Raw genomic sequence first — 20,434 nt, 5'->3', positions numbered from 1 at the left:
CATTATGGAATTAATAATTTTTATTTTAAGCAAGTAGATAATTAAATATTTATACATAGCATTAAAATTCAATTGTTTTCAAAAGGAAAAGACAGTATGATATATGTACCCTAAGGTTTGATAATTTACATAATATGTATTACCGTAGATAATAAAATCTGGTATCATAACTAGGAAGGCTAATCATAGTATCGAAGTTACTCTTGATTCTCACGAAAATCTAAGTTATAAAATGTTGTTTTTAATAAAACAAGTAAGTATAATCAATGCAGCTAAAAATCAATTGCTAAACCTTTCTAGAAATAAGAATGCTCACACTATCATTCAGAGAATGGATACAAAAAAGCCAAAACAACTGTGGTACAATTCTGAGTTTAAGTGTTTGAGGCAAAAACAAAAACAAAAAACAAAAAAAAAAAAACAGTAAGAAATTTTTTCCTCAAGCAAAAGTAGTATCTTCTTTGCTATATTAGAATGTGTTACTCTAACAAAGACTGTTTTTGATTAGATATATATCTGCTTTGGGCCTCATTAAGTGTCCCAAGTCAAACTTCTATATTACGTATCTGTGCCAAATGATCAATATTTTATTATAAACAATTCTAGGTCAGCAATAAAAAGCATGTGCTAATACAGGCAATTTTATAAAATATTAAATCCAAAAAATTCTCTTGCCATTAACTAAATAAGGCAAGAAATCAGGGGAATGTCAGCAAAAATCGAGGTAGAATGAGGTATGTAAATTAAATACTTATCTATGTATTTAAAAAAAAAAAAGAGAAAGCATTATTACCTTCAGACAAGTTCAGTTTCATAAAACTGATTTTCAAAGTGACATGCAAGGACAGAAGACAAAAGCCTTAGTTCAAGCCTTTCTTGGTAATGCAAAGCTCCTCATTATTGTCTGATGTCAACCCAAAGAATATACCTTCACAATTATCCTTTAACATGTTTATCCTTAAAATTCCCTGTAAAGATATATACATATGGCTTTCTCTCTTTTGTATTTCAAATTCTTTGGCAATTACTTCTTTCTTTGGTGATTTGTTATTTTGTACAGGTCTACTCTTAATGCAATTGTTCCACATAAATCAATTCACATTTAAAATACACTACAATGGTGTGCTACTTAAAGAAATTACACTTACATCTGGTAAAGGAAAGGCTCGTGCAAAATTCACACCTGGCAAAGGAAAGGCTCTTCTTTTAAGAAAATAACTCCTTCATGTTTTGTATTTTAAATCTAAATTTTTCTCTTCTTTTTTTTTAGAGACAAAGTCTTGCTCTGTCGCCCAGGCTGGAGTGCAGTGGCGTGATCTTGGCTCACTGCAACCTCCACCTCCCGGGTTCAAGTGATTCACCTGCCTCTGCCTCCCGAATAGCTAGGATTGTAGGCATCCGCCACTGCACCCAGCTACTTTTTGTATTTGTAGTAGAGATAGGGTTTCATCATCTTGGCCAGGCTGGTCTCGAACTCCTGACCTTGTGATCCACCTGCCTTGGCCTCCCAGAGTGCTAGGATTACAGGCGTGAGCCACCATGCCCGGCCTCTAAATTTCATATATTGTTTTCGCTTAAAATAAACATAGCATTCACCAATTACTTTAACAAACCACCTCCATGAAAACAAATGTGAAAAAAATACATATTATTGTTGAGAAAGTATAATCCTAAAAATTCTTATTCCTGGGAATATATAATGAAAACGATTCACATAAAATGTTGATTTTAAATGACTGAACAGCTTACTGGAGTAAATTTTATATACCTTGGACTTGAGGGAACCTTCCCAATTTTCATCCACAAACTTCAAGAATAGCTCCTGCATACAGCTACAAAAGGAAAAACAGGAATTTAAAAAATTTGTATAAATTAAAAATGTACTTATAAAATAAATATAAATTTTCACAGTATAAACACTACAGTTAGCAGATATATAGATCAAAGAAATGTCAAAGCTGGTTAGCTAGACAAGACCATGCAGTTCCGGTCTAACAGAAGAGAAGATGGAGGCCCAAGTATAATAAATGATAGAGGAACTTCCAACCTAATTCAATTACTCTTAAACCTAGTCAAAAAGACTGAAATTTACGGAAATTTAACAATAAACTTTAAATAGGTAAGATATCCTAGGAAGCTCTACAAAATATTAAATATTTCCTACTTTTTTTTTTAGGGTGATAAACTGAATATAGATCTATATCATCCAAGATAGTTACTTAATAAAAATTCTTTCTGGTTGCTTTTAAGTGATCAAAGTTTTAAAATTAAAACAACTGCTACAGAAAGTACTATGTAGAGATATTATAAGAAAAGCAGTAAAATCTCATTATAAAGAACTCAAATGCAAATATTTCCCTTTAATGAAATTTAGCTGAAATGGATTCAATGGTAAATATCTCTTTTCTACAGAACCTGCACATTAACTTTATAGTAAAAGCTCATTATAAAAAACTCAAATGCAAATATTTTATTGCAATGAATTCAGCTGAAATGGATTCAATGGTAAACATCACATTTTTTTGTAGTTGCAGAGCCTGACTATTCTTTTTATAGGGCAGGAATATACTTGGAAATGTTGTGACCATAAGAGAAGGCTGGCAATTTTAAGAACAATCATATCCATTTCATTTCTTCTTGGCTTTTAGATTTGTTTTTTATGGAGGTTCAAGAAAGATGGACTTTACTTTTTCAGGTTCTAAAATTTAATTAAATTTAATTTTTTAACTGAATTTATTTAATTAAAAAAAAATGCCCTATGCATGTTTATTTAAAATAGTTTGGAAAATACAGAAAGGCACAAAGTAGTGATTTAAACACCACCTTAATGTGACCTAAAAAGATAATGATTCTTAACAGTTTGATGACTTTGGGCTAGATCAATTCTTATGTTTTTGGGGAGTCACTGACCCTTCTGAGAAGCTGACAGAATTTTGCTTTAATGCAGGCTGTTCATGGACTCTGAAACCAATGGTGGATTTCAGATTAAGAATTCTGATGATCTCTAAGGTTCACTGCAGCAATAAAACTTTAAGAATAGGTTAATTTGGCTGGGCACGGTGGCTCATGCCTGTAATCGCAGCTCTTAGGGAGGCTGAGGCGGGTGGATCACGAGGTCAAGAGATTGAGAACATCCTGGCCAACAGGGTGAAACCCTGTTTCTACTAAAAATACAAAAATTAGCTGGGTGTGGTGGCAGGTGCCTGTAGTCCCAGCTACTCATGGGGCTGCGGCAGAAGAATCGCTTGAACCCAGGAGGCGGAGGTTGCAGTGAGCCAAGATCACGCCACTGCACTCCAGCCTGGCAACAGAGCAAGACTCTGTCTAAAAAAAAAAAAAAAAAACCTTAATTCTATGCAATAAGTTTCTTTTGAAAAAGATTTGGCTAATCTTGGTTAGAACTCCAGAAAAAAAAATATTGAAAAATATAAGGCCATATTACCAATAAGCTAATGAAGCGATAGTCAACATTACTAGAGATTAGGGAAATGCATATCAAAACCACAATGAAATCCCACTTCACACCACTGAGATAGCTATTATTAAAAAAAAAAAAAGAGATGAGGATGTGGAGAAATTGGAACCCTTGTACACTGCTATTGGGAATGAGAAGTGGTCCAGTGGCTATAGAAAATGGAATTGCAGTTTTTCAAAAAATTAAAAATGGAATTGCCATATGATCTGCGATTCTACTTCTGGGTATATACTCAAAAGAAGTGAAAGCAAGGCATCAAACAGATATTTATATACCCATGTTCATAGCAACATTATTCACAATAGCCAAAAGGTGTTTTCCCACTCATGTGTTCATTAACAGGTGAATGGAAAAACAAAACATGGTACATACATACAACAAAGCATTATTCAGCTTTTAAAAGGAAGGAAATTCTGACTGGGTACAGTGGCTCACGCCTGTAATCCCAGCAATTTGGGAGGCCGAGGCGGGCGGATCATCTGAGGTCAGGAGTTTGAGACCAGCCTGGCCAACATGGTGAAACCCTGTCTCTACTAAAAAATACAAAAATTAGCCAGGTGTGGTGGCAGGTGCCTTAAACCCAGCTACTTGGGAGGCAGAGGCAGGAGAATCGTTTGAACCCAGGAAGCGGAGGTTGCAGTGAGCTGAGATAAAGCCATTGCACTCAAACCTGGGGGACAAGAGCGAGACTTCTCTCAAAAAAAAAAAAAAAAAAAAAAATTCGGACACATATTACAACATAAACGAATCTTATTACAACATTAATGACATCTTGCTAAGTGAAATAAGGCAGTCACAAAAGGACAAATGTTTAAATGAGGTAACTACAGTAGTCAAAAATTCAGATACAGAAAGTAGAATGGTAGTTGTCAGTGGGGGCAAGGAATAGGGAGCTATTGTTTCATGGGTATAAAATTTCAGTTTGGGAAGACTCCGGGGAAAGATGGATAACACGGATGTACAACAATGTGAATGTACTTAATACCATAGCACTGTACACTTAAAAATGGTTAAAACAGTGAATTTTATGTACATTTTACTATAATTAAAAGCATATAAGGCCATATTTAGATTTGGTTATTAGAGTTATCTTTTGCTTATAATCCTTTAGAAATTCTTGGTGGAGATTCTACTACCTTATCTAATAGTATTTCTCTACACCACTGCTTCTTTATACATGATACATGTGGGAAATGATAGTGATTGTACGGAGCACTGGAGTAAAAGGATGAAGCAGCTTTTAACTGCGCAAGACTAGCCTGGGAGCCCTGCTTACCCCAGGCCCCACTTGGTTGTCTCAAGGGCTCAAGGACTCAGTATCTATCTTAGCACATCCATAACCCACTCATGGGAAGCTTGTCTATGCACCACAAAATATGAACTGATTAACCAAAAATATTAGAAACATACCCTTTAATGAGCAGGCAGCTCAGATGTGACCTTTTTCAAAAAAACTTTTGTTGATTTCCTAGTGTCAGGTAGTGATTTTCCTAATAAACTTTCATAGAATTTTGTTCTCACCATAATGTGCATCAAATAGCCTATAACTTGACAGTAGACAGGAAATGTCTTAATTTCCCCCAGAACCAGACACAAAGCTTCTCAACACAGGTGTGCTAAAGGGAGAGAACTATTCATTTAACAAAATTAAATGTCTTTTTTTTCATGACAAAACTTCAAAAATATTTCAAGTTCCTTTGACAAAGTTTGTAGAGCAGTTCCATTCCAGGGTAAAAAAAGAAAATGGATGGAACTCAAAGTTGCAGAACATTATTAAAAGTCAAATTCTAAAAGCATTAATCTGTGTTGTTAGCTGGCATATACACACACACATATATATACACATATATATACATATATACATGCACATACACACATATATATGATCTGTGGTGTTCATAGGAAAATATTTGTTTTGCATGGTGAATAAATAATTTAACTACAGATTGTAGTGAACTTAAAATGCTGTATAATCCTAAGTATCTTTGGCACTACATACAAATTCACACACAATGAAATAGATGCTACTTATAAATAGTAGAAATTCTCTAGTGCATGCAAAAAAGACAAATAAAGTTAATTCCTTGATTTAACCAAGTTCCAACCTCAGTATTTTTACTTTTTAAAGTGACTAGCATAAAAAAATTTTAATCTTCAAACATTTAGGGAAAAATACCATTACAAGAGAAAAATCAAAAGAAGCAAGTCATATAACTTCTAACAGCAAGTTGGTAGGCCTTTTTAAAAATATGAATTAGAGTCTTACTTGTATAGACAATCTAACTCTAGGCCATTATTGTATTAGTACTAGGGAAATATAAGAAATCATTAGGAAAATATGGGAACGATACACAAACTGCATCTTTTCCCTTTGGAGTCTCTATTTCCATGTAACTTATGACTGCCAGATTTTCCTAAACTTCTGATATGGTTCTCTGGGTGGGGGAAGCAGAAATATCTAACTACCTCAACTCTATCACTAATGTGCCTTAGTTGCAACAGGATTTTAGAATATGCTAATTTCCCATTTAAAAAGGTGATTTTTATTCATTAGTCTTCGGAAAAATTCCAGCTCTGTGGTTAGTCGATGTTTTCCCAGTTTAAATATTTTAAGTATTATAGGTACTACATGTTGAACATCCCAAATCTGAAAAAAATCTGAAATCCGAAACACTTCTAGTCCCAAGAATTCCAGATAAGAGCTACTCAACCTGTACTGAGATTAGTAAGGGCTTAAAGTGAGGTTTCACATGTAGAAAAAGGCCACACTATTTCTGTAGCTATCTTTGTTATAATTAAGGTCCAACTAGTTGCTACAAAAATGTTCAGAAAGTTGGTCTATGCTGTTTCTCACCAGATAGCTAGAGTCCAAAATAAGTTCGTTTATAACACTGAACAAAAGTGACACTTGTGAATTACATAAATTTTCTGAATTTCTTAAAAAAGGGCAGTATTTGTTAACTCTTGTGCCATCATCATACCACTACCACTACCACCACCACTACAAATTTATAAACCTGTCCAAGTTAGAAATACTCTACCACTTTCCAGTACGAAGCACTTCAAGTATTTTTGGTGGTAACAATAACCACAGCTCTAAAGAAACATGACCTTAAGAAAACCTTGATAAACTAATTATTTAGGTTGAGTCAAACTAAGTATCAAATTTTCACACGGCATGGTATAGTGAAAAGAGTTCAAGTTGTGAAATCAAACATGTATGTGGTCCAGTTCTGGCTCTGCCACTTACAAGCAGTATGCCCCACCTTTGGGTAAGTCATCCATTGAGCTTCAGTTTACTGTTTGAACAAAAGGGTTATTTACTTCCTTCCAGAGTTGCTACAAGAAGTCACCAAAAAAAGCGAAAAGCCTGGATTTTTTAGATGCTCAATACATAACATCTGTTATTATAACCTTAATACTTCCACAGTATTGGTTAAGTTCAAGTTGTGTACGTGAAGCCATTTTCATGTCTACTTAATAGAATTTTCAGTTCAGGGACTATTCAGGGATATCATTCATCGTTCGCCTGTAATGAAAACGGCCACTCCAAATTTTCTCAAGCTTTCAAATTCAAACTACCTTAGAGGAGAGTTCTCAACCCTGATAGTACAATAGAATCACCTGGAAATATTTTGAAAATTACTCATCCCTAAAACCTACCCTAGATAAACTAAATTAGGATATCTGGGGGCGAGATCCATGCATCAGTATTTTTAATTACTACTAATAGTACTTTAATGATTGTAATGGGCAGGCAGGGATGAGGAACACTGCCTTATACTATATTATATTAATAGGACAAAAATTGCAAAATGGTAAAACAGTACGCTTTTTGCTCAACAGATTAACCACATTAATCTGAAAAGGTAAACCATATAAACATTGACTGAAGAAAGACAAATGTTACAGTACTTTTTTTTTTTTTTCCTTTCCTTATGAGGTACTGCTTGTAGCTATTGATTCTCCTTTTGGAAACTCTCTATTTTATTTAAAATCAAAATGTTAGTATTAAAGCAATTCCACAGTACCAACAGAAAAAAGCTTTTAAGATATTTTAAAAACTGTAATTAAACTTGGTTTTTATCCTCCTAAAGTGCTACTTTTGTTTATATTAAAAGAAGTTTTTCAAACCTTGTGAATATAACCATTAGCATAATAATTACGAATGCTATGTAGCAATATGAAGAAAATGCTGTTAGGTGAATAAAAGCAAACATTTTTACTGCTGAAGAGAATTCATATGTGAGGAGTAACTGTATTTTATACGTCTATTGAAGGTTTGTCCTTAAATAAAATGAAGGGATTTTAAAATAAGGAAGCATGGCTATAGTATGATAAAAGCTGAGCACTGTATTATTTAGATATTCCAATGAAAAATCAATTATCATACACTCAAGTATAAATGAGTCACCTTTCCAAACACTAATAGTATCCAGTATAATTTTAAAAAATCGTACAGCGGAAACATACATCATACAGAAATTATTTTTAGTAAAATTTGGTCAGCAAATTCTCAGGGAAAATGTTATCACCTAAACCATGTTTGGTGATCTACTGGTGTTTTAAATTTGTTGTTCATCATCAGGTCTTCCCCATATTTTCTTTTCTTTTTTTTTTTTTTTTTTTTGAGACGGAGTCTCGCTCTGTCGCCCAGGCTGGAGTGCAGTGGCCGGATCTCAGCTCACTGCAAGCTCCGCCTCCCGGGTTCACGCCATTCTCCTGCCTCAGCCTCCCGAGTAGCTGGGACTACAGGCGCCCACAACCGCGCCCGGCTAATTTTTTGTATTTTTAGTAGAGACGGGGTTTCACCGTGGTCTCGATCTCCTGACCTTGTGATCCGCCCGCCTCGGCCTCCCAAAGTGCTGGGATTACAGGCGTGAGCCACCGCGCCCGGCCCATATTTTCTGATTAATGACACTTTCATACTCACTTTGAGTGATGGCATTCTTACTTAGAAACAATGGATGAATACTGAGGATTAGGGGGAAAAAATCAGCATAATTTTAACAAACAAACTATATATTTAAACAAATATAATTTTTCAATACTATACTTGAGATAAAACTACTATTCATCTTGGAGTGCTTTTTACTAAATTCTGAAAAAATACAAAGCAATGATTTTATGCCTAAGGAAACTCACTAAGTTTAAAACTTATTTTACTATACCATTAAAGTGTTATTCCTTTTTGTATCTTTAGTTTCTGCCTTGAGACTGAGAAGAAAAGTTATAAAACAAGCAAGTAACATCTACCTTAATTTAAACTAGGCTCTACAGATGCTAAGAATACACTGGAGGAATCTTTCCATAAAGACACAATGTTGAACTAAAAAAATCAATGAAAATATACAAAAAAAAAAAAAACCTAAAATATGAAAATGACATCAATGCATTTATATCAGACCATTCTAACTACGAAATCTGAGGGAAAAAAGGATTGTTTCTTTCAATATGGTGATGACAAACAGGAGTTCTAATAGAATTTACATATACACCTAAAACAAGGGGTAAGACTGTAATGATGAGACTCTCATTAAGAAAAAAAAATGGTAGCCCCCACCCCTATGTATACTTTAGCTACAAGTATGAATGATCCAGGGTCATCACTTGGGAACAATGCGTTCAATTCTGTCAATACTTAGGAAATACCGCATTATGAAAAAAAAGTAACTTGAGAAAATGAGAATGTGGCCACTATACTTTCTGAGATCCAAATAACCAAAGAATTGGTAAAAATGACTCAAAGCTGCCAGGGGCGGTGGTTCACGCTTGTAATCCCAGCACTCTGGGAGGCCGAGGTGGGTGGATCACCTGAGGTCAGGAGACCAGCCTGGCTAACATGGTGAAACCCCGACTCCATAAAAATACAAAAATTAGCCGGGCATGGTGGCGGGTGCCTGTAATCCCAGCTGCTGGGCAGGCTGAGGTGGGAGAATCACTTGAACCCGGGAGGTGGTGGTCGCAGTGAGCTGAGATCACGCCACTACACTCCTCCAGCCTGGGCAACAGAGTGAGACTCCATCTCAAAAACAACAACAACAACAACAACAACAACAAAAAGCCCTCAAAGCTTGAATACCGTAAGAAGTGGTTTTAAATAAAACCAGCTAGCCCCTTGGTAATACTAAAAGTATTTTAGAAAATGGAAAACTGAACATGAAGGTCTTAATAATACATGGAAGCAAGGCTGCCTTTCAGAAGAAATCATTTTTTTAAAAAATTTTTTTGTAGCGATGGGGTCTTGCCATGTTGCCCAGGTTGGTCTCAAACTCCTGGACAAAAGTGATCTTTCTGCCTTGGCCTCCCAAAGCGTAGGATTACAGGTGTGAGCCACCGTGCCCTGGCAGAAGAAATAATTTCTTTGCATTACTGCTGATATTATCCCTCCAATACTGAACAACCACTACTTGTCATAAAAAGAGAATAGTTAAGATCAACTTTTTTCTTTTTTGAGACAGAGTGTCGCTCCCGTTGGGCAAGCTACAGTGCAGTGGTGCAATCTCGGCTCACTGCAACCTCTACCTCCTGGGTTCAAGCAATTTTCCTTCCTCAGTCTCCCAAGTAGCTGGGATTACAGGCTTGTACCACCACGCCCGGTTAATTTTTGCCATGTTGGCCAGGCTAGTCTTGAAATCCTGACCTCAGGTGATCCACCCGCCTTGGCCTCCCAAAGTGCTAGGATTACAGGTGTGTCCGGCCAGTTATGATCATCTTTAAGAAAGATTATAAGTATCTGAAAACAACAAGAAACAAAACTACTAGAACAAATTAAATTATGGTATCTCCCTATAGATAGTAATCATCTAATATATCTGAACTTTAAAAAGATACAAAAATAAAGCTATAATAATCCAAGAGTTTCAATATTATACAACATTTAAGAGCAGCAATATAAAACTAGAAAAAAAAAAGAAACGAGGCCATTCCATACATTTAAAATTTTTGCTTTACTCTGTCAATATACTATTTTAGAATTCATTATGGCAGCCAAATAAAATTCATGGCCTTTTAAATTAAAACTTTTTTGTTCAAAAATAAAACTACTGGCTGGGCGCGGTGGCTCATGCCTGTAATCCCAGCATTTTGGGAGGCGGAGCTGGGTGGATCATGAGGTCAGGAGTTCAAGACCAGCCTGGCCAAGATGGTGAAACCCTGTCTTTACTAAAAATACAAAAATCAGCTGGGTGTGGTGGCATGTGCCTGTAATCCCAACTATTCGGGAGGCTGAGACAGGAGAATCACTTGAACCTAGGAGGTGAGGTACTAGTGAGCTGAGATCGCGCCACTGCACTCCAGTCTGGGCAACAGAGCAAGACTCCATCTAAACAAACAAGCAAGCAAGCAAACAAACAAACAAAAAACTATTTACAGCCAAGGGGTATACTTTATTAAAAGTTATTCTGTTGCTGCCCCTTCTCCCATCCATTACTGCCTTAATGGGCAATAATCTTGTAACTAGCTGGTCTCCTGTAGCTCTCTTGTGTTAAGGTTACCAGTTTCTCAAATAAGAACACTAGGAAGCATCCCCAATTACCCCTTTTCTCTCCAATTCAGTGTAATAAATCCAATGAAATAAATTTATTGCCTAAATTGATTTCAAATCTGTCCCTTTTCCATTTTTGCAGCCAATGTGTTGGTTTAAGCCCTTGTATCTTGCCTCTGAAAAATGGCAATTTAAATTATTTTTCTGGCGTAAGTATTCCCCTCGGCCCTATCAACTACTGTTCACACCAATGAAAGTTATTAAAATACAAATCTGATATCGGTTTACTCTTTGTAATCCTTTAATTTTGTCCCCTGCATATAGAATAAAGCTCAACTTCTTATGAAGGTATATAAGGCCCTCTATTATTTGGCCCCTGCTTACCTAATCATCATCTTCTCTTATCATAACCCAGCTATCTGATTTATCTTGGATGGCCATACTCTCATACCTCTGTGCATTTCCACTAACTTTTCATTTTGCGAGAGAAAAGGCCCTCTCGCAACCATTTCCAACTTACTGTATAAGCAAGTGGTGATATTTACCTGACCTGTCAAATGGTTATGCCTTCCAAGAGCTTTCATAGCATACATGCACGTTTTGTTTATAGCATGTATCTCATTGAATTCTTTTAAAAAAATCAATGCATGTGGGCATAATAAAAAACAGTATAAAAGGGTTATAAAACAACAAGTAAACATCTCCTCTGCTTCTACCCTCCACTTAATAACTCTTTTTTTCCATTTGGAGACAGAGCTCACGCTGTTACCCAAGCTGGAGGGAAGTGGTGTGACCATGGATCCACTGCAGCCTCGACCTCCTGGGCTCAAGTGATCCTTCGGTAACCTCAGCCTCCCAGATAGCTAGGACCACATGTGTGTGTCATCACACCCAGCTATATATCTATTTTTAAATTTTTTGTAGAGATGGAGGTCTTGGTCTTGCCATTTTGCCCAGGCTGGTCTCAAACTCCTGGCCTCAAGTGATCCTCTCGCCTTTGCCTTCCAAAGTGTTGGGATTACAGGTGTAAGCCATCATGCCTGGTCTACTCATTAACATTTGAACTGTTTTTAGTTCTGTTGGTCACTTCCATAAAGATTAATATGGTTGTATCTATAGTTCATGAGATACCAACTTTAAGAGCTCTATTAGTTCTCCTTTCCTTCCAACTTTCATTTATTTTATTTTTAATTCTTTTAGTGGTTACCTTCGTAACATTAGATATTACATTTTCATCCAACAAACAGAATATCACATCGACTGTGTTCTGGCAGTCCAGTTTCCATGCCTATTTTTTCTTTTTTAGATGGAGTTTTATTCTTGTTGCCCAGGCTGGAGTGCAATGGCACAATCTTGGCTCACTGCAACCTCTACTTCCTGGGTTCAAGCGATTCTCCTGCCTCAGCCTCCCGAGTAGCTGAGATTACAGGCATGCGCCACCATGCCTGGCTAATTTTGCATTTTTAGTAGAGATGGGGGTTTCTCCATGTTGGTCAGGCTGGTCTCCAACATCCAACCTCAGGTGATCCGCCCACCTCAGCCTCCCAAAATGCTGGGATTACAGGCATGAGCCACCACACCCGGCTTCCATGCCTATTTTTTCTACTCCTTGAAGACAAGAGTCTTATTTTTCTTTGATCTTATCCCAGGAAGAAATATTTAGTGTATAAATGGAAAGTTTATTTTGATTCTGAGGTGGTTATGTCTAGGAAATGTAGTTTTAAGGCAGTCTGAATTATTTTAAGGGTTTATTTTTGTTTTGAGCATTATAATCTACAAATGTGGCAGAAAGTTGTAATATGTTTAGATAGAATCTGATCCTAATTTGTAATTATGTAAAAGAACTGACTGCATTTATATTTCATATTAAAAGCAGATATAAACAATTTTAAATATTTTGGGTTCAATTAAATAACTTCATAAAATAAACTTTCAAACTTCTGTTATACAAACACATGAAACATACGTTGATAGCCACTTAATTCACTGTATGACCTCAGGTAAGATCTCTATGCCTAAGACTCAACTATGAAATAAAGATAATAATGGAATTTACCGAGTTGTTGTGAGGTTCTATAAATTAATTCATTTAAAGTGGTTGGAACAGTACTTTCAGATAACAACTTAATGAATGTTAGTAGTTTTTATTTTTTAATTATTTTACTTAATTATTTTACTTAATTAACATTTATGTTATTATTTAGTTTTTTTTTCTTGAGATGGAGTCTCACTCTGTTGCTCAGGCTGGAGTGCAGTGGCGTGATCTCGGTTCACTGCAACCTCCGCCTCCCAGGTTCAAGCGATTCTCCTGCCTCAGCCTCTGGAGTAGCTGAGATTACAGGAGCCTGCCACCATGGCCAGCTAATTTTTTTGTATTTTTAGTAGAGACGGGGTTTCACCATGTTGGCCAGGCTGGTCTCAAGCTCCTGACCTCAGATAATCTGCTCCTCCCGGGTCTCCCAAAGTGCTGGGATTACAGGCGTGAGCCACCGCCACTGGCCTATGTTATTATTTAGTATTACTGCTACTCAGGAGTCTTAGTGATCCTTACATTGAATGTGAACTGTTGCCAAACATTATTCATATGTTTAAAAAAAGCTTCTTTGGGAATAACGCTTTTATATTATAATTAGAATAATATGTTAAAGACATTTAGATTTTTGTTTGCTTTGAAGATATCAGTCCATGTACTGATGCTTACAGACACACAACAAAAGTGAAGCTATTTTAAGCAACTGTGAAATTTCTTTAGCAACTACAATTTCACGCACAGTTAGCTTAACCTCCATTTCATCCTTCTATGTTTTACACATCCGTAGCATTCTCTTTCTGACAGCCTGAAGCTTAAAAGTTGCTATTGTCTTGAATACTGCTGTTTAAGCTGACTTATGAATTACTCTGCAACTGACTACACAATAGCCATGAAAATTGAAAACAACTAAATGTTTTGATGCGTTTTTATCTGAATTAAGAAAAATTATGTGATTTATATAACATGTTATCTCGCTGGGCCTTAAATAAAGCCCAATTTGGGGACATATTCTTGAAAAACACCAAGTGACAGGAGCCATTAAAGTCTGTGGTAAACTGAGAAATAAGGATTTGGTGCTTTTAAATAAAAACTAGTAATGAAATTCTATTAATATTGTTAAGTATAAATGGCAAAAGGGGCCTTCAGAAAGCTAGCCCAGTGTTTTATACGGAACTCATCCAACTTCTTAAAGTAACTCTGTGAAGCAGGTCTTACTATTAACATTTTCAAAATAAAAGGTAAAATAGCATAGAAGTTTAAAAACTTGGGGCTCTAGAATCAAATAGACTTGAGATAAAACCAGGTTTTGGCATCTAATTGCCAGCTAACGGTAGGCAGATTATACCCTAGTTTCCTCTTCTATTAAATAAGGATAATAGTATTTACATTATAGGGTTGTTGTGAGGATTAAATAGATAATGCAGGTAAAACACTTAGCATATAACCAGTGTAAAATAAACACTAAGGTAAAGCAATGTAATTATTATAACAAAACTGAAGCTCCTGGGGTTATTTGCTAGCCCAATCACAAAGTCAGGAAGTAAAGAAGCTGAGATGAAAATTAAACTCTCGGCCGGGGTATGGTGGCTCACGCCACCCATAATCCCAGCACTTTGGGAGCCTGAGGTGGGTAGATCACGAAGTCAGGAGATTGAGACCATCCTGGCCAACATGGTGAGGTGTATTTAGTCTCTACTAAAATACTAAAAAAAAAAAAAAAAAAAAAAAAAAAGTAGCCGGGGACGGTAGTCCCAGCTACTCAGGAGGCTAAGGCAGGGGAATCGCTTGAAGCCGGGAGGCGGAGGTTGCAGGGAGCCAAGATTGCACCACTGTACTATACAGCCTGGTGACAGAGCAAGACTCCGTCTCATAAATAAATAAATAAATAGAAAATTAAACTCTCTCAACAATTCTTATAAAAAGAAAGAGATAAACTTCTAATGAGGTATACATGTTAATTAATATTACTTCTGCACTGTCTCTGGCCTGTTGGAGTGCATGCAAATATCAAGGCAGAGTGTAATACACATAAAAAATGATAATGCTACTATATAAAGCAGGTGACTTAAAATTAGTCCAGTTCCAACTAGGTAATGGAATGGGAAGTGGAGGGCATCCAATTATATTCATAAATTTATGTTATACACTGCTTAGATCCACTTATTCAATTCTAGTATAATAAGATTAATATTGAAGATAAGGATTTTTGTTATTTTCCTATTATCTGAAAAGTAGATCTTTAAATGAAAACAAAAGGCTTTTATCAAATCCCTGACCTGTTGAATTATTTGCCAGAAAAAGTAATGGCATGATTTGCTGATCTGCAGCATATGCTTCTACTGGTATTTTGTGAAGGGGACCAAGATGTTTTAAAACTCAGATAAATCTCTTCTCAACCTGGAAGTCTTTTTTTTTTTTTTTTTAATATTACTTTTAAGCTTTTCTCTTCCCAATTTTTCTTAAACCTTTGAAATCTGTTACCAGGTGATAGGTTTACACATATAAATAAGTAAGAGAAGAATGTTAGTAGAAAAATTTGAAATAATTGCGATTAGTTTGATAGCTTGTTTTGCTTTTTCTAATAAAGTAATTATTTTTATATATTACAAACATATAGCTCAATTTATTTTCTGCTATAATGTTACTTCTAATTTTAAAAATATCATTGTTTCCTCCTGATCTGTCATCTGAATAGTGAAAACCAATAAATATTTTTTTCTAAACTGACTTTAAAATATGAGTCTCCTTCAATTTTCTGACTAGGTTTGTCACAGAAAATTGAGCTCCACCTTGACAACTGGGTGTGTTGGCCTATGCTTGTAATCCCAGTGATTTGGGAGGCCCATGGGGGAGGAGAGCTTGAGGCCAGGAGTTCAAGACCAGCTTGGGCAACATGGTGAGACCTTGTCTCTACAAAAATAGAGAATTAGCTGGGGGTGATGACGCATGTCAATAATCCCAGCTACCTGGTAGGCTGAGGCGGGAGCATCACCTGAGCCCTGGAGTTGGAGGCTGCTGTGAGCTATGACTGCACTACTACATTCCAGCCTGGGCAACAGAGGGAGACCCTATTTCTAAAACAACAACAACAACACAAACAAACGAACAAACAAAAAACTAGAGAAAATTAAGCTCCACTTTAACAACGGTCTTGAGAAATTTTTTTATTAGCACAACCTTTTTTCCTCCAAATGCAATCTTTCATACATTTTAATGTGATCAAAATAGCACACATTTATAAAGTGGAAAATTTGTAGTATTTTCCTCTTAAAATACGTCAATTGAAAGGACTTAAAAATTTGAAACTAGGATTATGTTTGACATAATTTATTTCTGTATTTTGTTTCACACAAGTAGTTATAAATAGTAAAAATTTTCATACTAATTCTGCAAGAAGATATTTCCTCTTGATTCAACTAATCCAGGAGAACTTGAAAGTGGAATAATAGAAAACATTGCTCCAAATTTTTATCACTGGCAAATCTGATCATTTATATTTCATATCTATTTTCTTTTACCCTACGTTGTCAATAGCAATTATTATCATGCTATTCTGAGTTCTCCAAATTTCCTATTCTTTCTTGCTTTTATCATCAGCAAACCAGATTACTATTACTACTATTACTGCTGCTGCTGTCATCACCACCTGCAGCAAGTATTTACCTACTACTTGTTATACGCTAGGCACAATTTTAAGCAATGTATGCATATTAACTTATTTAATCCTCATAATCACCCTAGGAGACAGGAACTATAATTATCCCCAATTTATAGTTATAAAAACAGACACACAGTAATCAGGTAATTTGTCCAAGAACACTCACTGAGTAGCAGAGAATATCTGAATCTAGGCAGTCTTTGTATTTTAATCAAGACTTAACAATAAATTAGGTGGAAATAATTTGTTTATTATTTCACAAAGATAAGTAATTCAACTAAGTGAATTCTTATCTCCAGAGGTGCTCCGGTTTGGTACAAGCTTGACCTTCAGAATAGTAGTTCAGAAATAAGGCAAGTGTAAACACAAAAGACTAAAAATGCTAAAACCAATTAAATCAAAATATTTTGAAGGAGGAAGAAAGAAACCACAAGGACCTTGGGAAACCAAGATCTAAAAAAGAAAAGGTACTAACTAAAGAAATAGGGGGATATAGGCTAGGCACGGGGGCTCACGCCTGTAATCCCAGTACTTTGGGAGGCTGAGGGGAGTGGATCACCTGAGGTCAGCCTGTCCAAGTTGGTGAAACCCCGTCTCTACTAAAAATAAAAAAACTAGCTGGGTGTGGTGGCAGGCAACTGGAATTCCAGCTGCTCGGGAGGCTGAGGCAGAACTGCTTGAACCCACAGGAGAATTGCTTGAACCCGGAGGTTGCAGTGAGCTGAGATATTGCCATTGCATTCCAGCCTGGGCAACAAGAGCAAAACTTTGTCTCAAAGAAAAAAGGGGAGAAGGGAGGGGCAGATATAGTTAGGGAGAAAAAAGTTCTAAAATAATGTCTGAAAGCAGCTGAAATCATTGTTATTAAGAACCTTGAGTAAGGAAATAATTAAAAAAAAAAGCACCTAGCAGCCATAAGCAAGTTCAAGATCACAGAATTTGCAAGATTATAAAAAGATGAGAAAAATAACCCACTTATTTAACCCATTAAAATACCACACATCTTAGAAAATAGTAAGTAGTTCAAAAATTCTAACAGAAAAATATTTATATGTATCCCAAGAAAATCCCAGGAAACAATTTTAATCTCATGGTCATGTACACTTTGAAAAATTATCTATTAAGGTGAGTGGTCACATTGGAATCACTAAAAAGTTGTGCTAAATAATTAACATTATCTCTTTTTAGATAGATTTGGGATGCTTATGGCATCCTTGTAAGTAAAATGTAGAAATGGGAGATCTATATTTGTAGTTAGATAATTATAACCAAAGAGTGTTACCAGTGGATAACTGCCAACATGGAGACAAGTTTCCTTATTCTTTTAGTTTTATAAAAATAGATTTCCGGATGTAAGTGAAATATATGAAAAATATATTTATCAAGTAGCTACAAAGTTAAGTATATTTTCAATATAGCTTTTAAAAAATCACCTTTTCCAACTTGTTTTTAGTAAAAACAGCCTTATTCAAGGGCAAGAACTTATGAAATACTGTGTGCTAAAGGCTGGAGATTTATAAACATTTAAAAAAATCAAAGAGTAGGCTGGGCATGGTGGGTCACGCCTGTAATTCTAGCACTTTGGGAGGCCGAGTTGGGTGGATCACCTGAGGTCAGGAGTTTGAGACCAGCCTAGCCAACATGATGAAACCCCGTCTCTATTAAAAATACAAAAAATGATCTGGGCGTGGTGGCCGGTTCCTGTAATCCCAGCTACTCAGGAGGCTGAGGTAGAACTGCTTGAACCCAGGAGGTGGAGGTTGCAGTGAGCTGAGATTGTGCCATTGCACTCCAACCTGGGCAATAAGAGTGAAACTCTGTACTGGTGGTGGGGGGTAAAATCAAAGAGCGTTACTTTTTGGGAGAGAAAGAAAAGCAAAACAACAGATAAGATATAGTGTAAATCAAAGTATCCCTAAGTGCTTTGGGAATACAAAAGTGTAGCTAACATAACCTGGGAGTGATAGTGGTGGTGTGTAAGGTTGGGGAGAAGTCTAAGAAGATGGGAAAGCTGAGCTAAATCTTCTAAATCATCTAATGTAAAGGTGGTTTACTCTAGTAATTGAGGAATAAAGATATAAAATATCTAGGGGCTTACCTAGTACCTACCTCTGCTCTTTACCTGAGAACTGCTTTATCTGTCTGCTTTCCAATACACCATGCTACACAGCTACTGTGCAGCTAATAGGTTCTTGCGTTATTCCACAACCCTAGCTAATAACTGGTTAGTGATCCAACTAGGACAAATAGCAATCCTTGTCAAAAATATTTTTTGAAAGCCAGTAGTGAGACAAAGAATAAGCAAAAGCAAAAAAGAGGCTGCAAGAGCCTGTCAGTCTCCGATTTTTAGCTGCTCCTTCCTCCCAGGTTACTGCTCAATTGTGGAGTTCAAGAGTCAAAAGATTAACTACTTTCCCTAAACCAGCTAAAATGTTGGACAAGGAAGTTCAAATACAAGATCAATGGGAAGAGTTATACTCAACTGGACTGGGTATCTTTACCCTTCTATCTTAAGACTCAATATATAAAGCTGTAGTCACTTATATTCCTTAGTAAATACTAACTGTATAAAAACAGTACTAAAATTTAAGTAATTTTTGTTTCATTAGTTTACATTTTCTTCAAGCTACAAATTAGTTATGATTTTTACAATAAGTCAACATCCTTACCAATGTCTGTAAACTATACCTGGGTTGTAAGCAAAGCTATTTAAAACAGTAGTAAAATAACTTACCAAAAATCTCATTCTAGCTTGTATTTGAGATGCTGAGTAGGTCTTTTATGATCAAAACTCAAGGGGAGGGAGACCAAATAAAAATAGTGGAAATCAATCAGCAGAATGACAAAGGTTTCAAAGTCATTTTCTGCTTTTATTGGGAATAATTTATGGCAAAAATTTTATGCTTCTGGCTACCAAAGGCTAAATTCACTTTGTTAAAAAAGTGACCATTAGTAAAAATGAGTCTCATCCTTGGATAGACCTATATAAAGCATCCAACTAATTAAGAACCAAAAATGAATGTCCTAGTAACATTTTAAAATTATATACAAATAGCTAAAGCATTCTATATAAACTACAACTTTCTCTTCTTCTTCTTTTTTTTTTGAGACAGAATCTCGCTCTGTTGCCCAGGTTAGAGTGCAGTGGTGCCATATGGGCTCACGGTAACCTCTGCTTCCAGGGTTCAAGTGATTCTCCCGAGTAGCTGGGACTACAGGTGCGTGCCACCACACCCAGCTAATTTTTTGTATTTTTAGTAGAGATGGGGTTTCACGGTGTTAGCCAGGATGGTCTCAATCTCCTGACCTCGTGATCCGCCAGCCTCGGCCTCCCAAAGTGCTGAGATTACACGAATGAGCCACTGCACCCAACCTGACTTTTTAAAGAATTTATACTCACAATGATTCCACATGCACAGAGCTATGTTTAAATATATACATCTTTTACGAGACAGGGTCTCCCTCTCCTGCTCAGGCTGGAGTGCAGTGGCATGACCTCAGCTCACTGCAACCTCCGCCTCCCAGGCTCAAGCTATCCTTCCACCTAAGCCTCCTGAGTAGCTGGGACTATAGGTGTACACCACCACACCTGGCTAATTTTTGTATTTTTTGTAGAGACGGGGTTTCACCACGTTGCCCAGACTTAAGTATTTTTAATGTAAGGCACTAGTCTACATATTAGACTTTTACTTTTATTGACAACTAAATTAAACTGTGATTTTAAATTAAGCCTTAAGCCAGAGTTGAGTGACACAGAAAAGTATATATGTTGTATAATCCACG

The 20,434-nt window shown here is 36.2% G+C and overlaps 1 protein-coding gene across 1 annotated transcript in view; it reads right to left on the bottom strand.

The window, feature by feature from the left end:
* SELENOF (selenoprotein F) overlaps positions 1 to 20,434 on the bottom strand; it is a 50,192-nt gene that overhangs the window by 16,154 nt on the left and 13,604 nt on the right. Inside the window, exon 3 of the mRNA XM_024793097.2 lies at positions 1,769 to 1,832. Coding sequence (XP_024648865.1) covers positions 1,769 to 1,832 — 64 coding nt within the window. The remainder of the gene's footprint in view (positions 1 to 1,768; positions 1,833 to 20,434) is intronic.

Source organism: Macaca nemestrina, chromosome 1, assembly GCF_043159975.1.
Source record: "Macaca nemestrina isolate mMacNem1 chromosome 1, mMacNem.hap1, whole genome shotgun sequence".
In the NCBI taxonomy this organism is placed as follows: Eukaryota; Metazoa; Chordata; class Mammalia; order Primates; family Cercopithecidae; genus Macaca; species Macaca nemestrina.
Note: the sequence above shows the minus strand (reverse complement) of the source record. Positions and strands in the feature narration are given on the sequence as shown.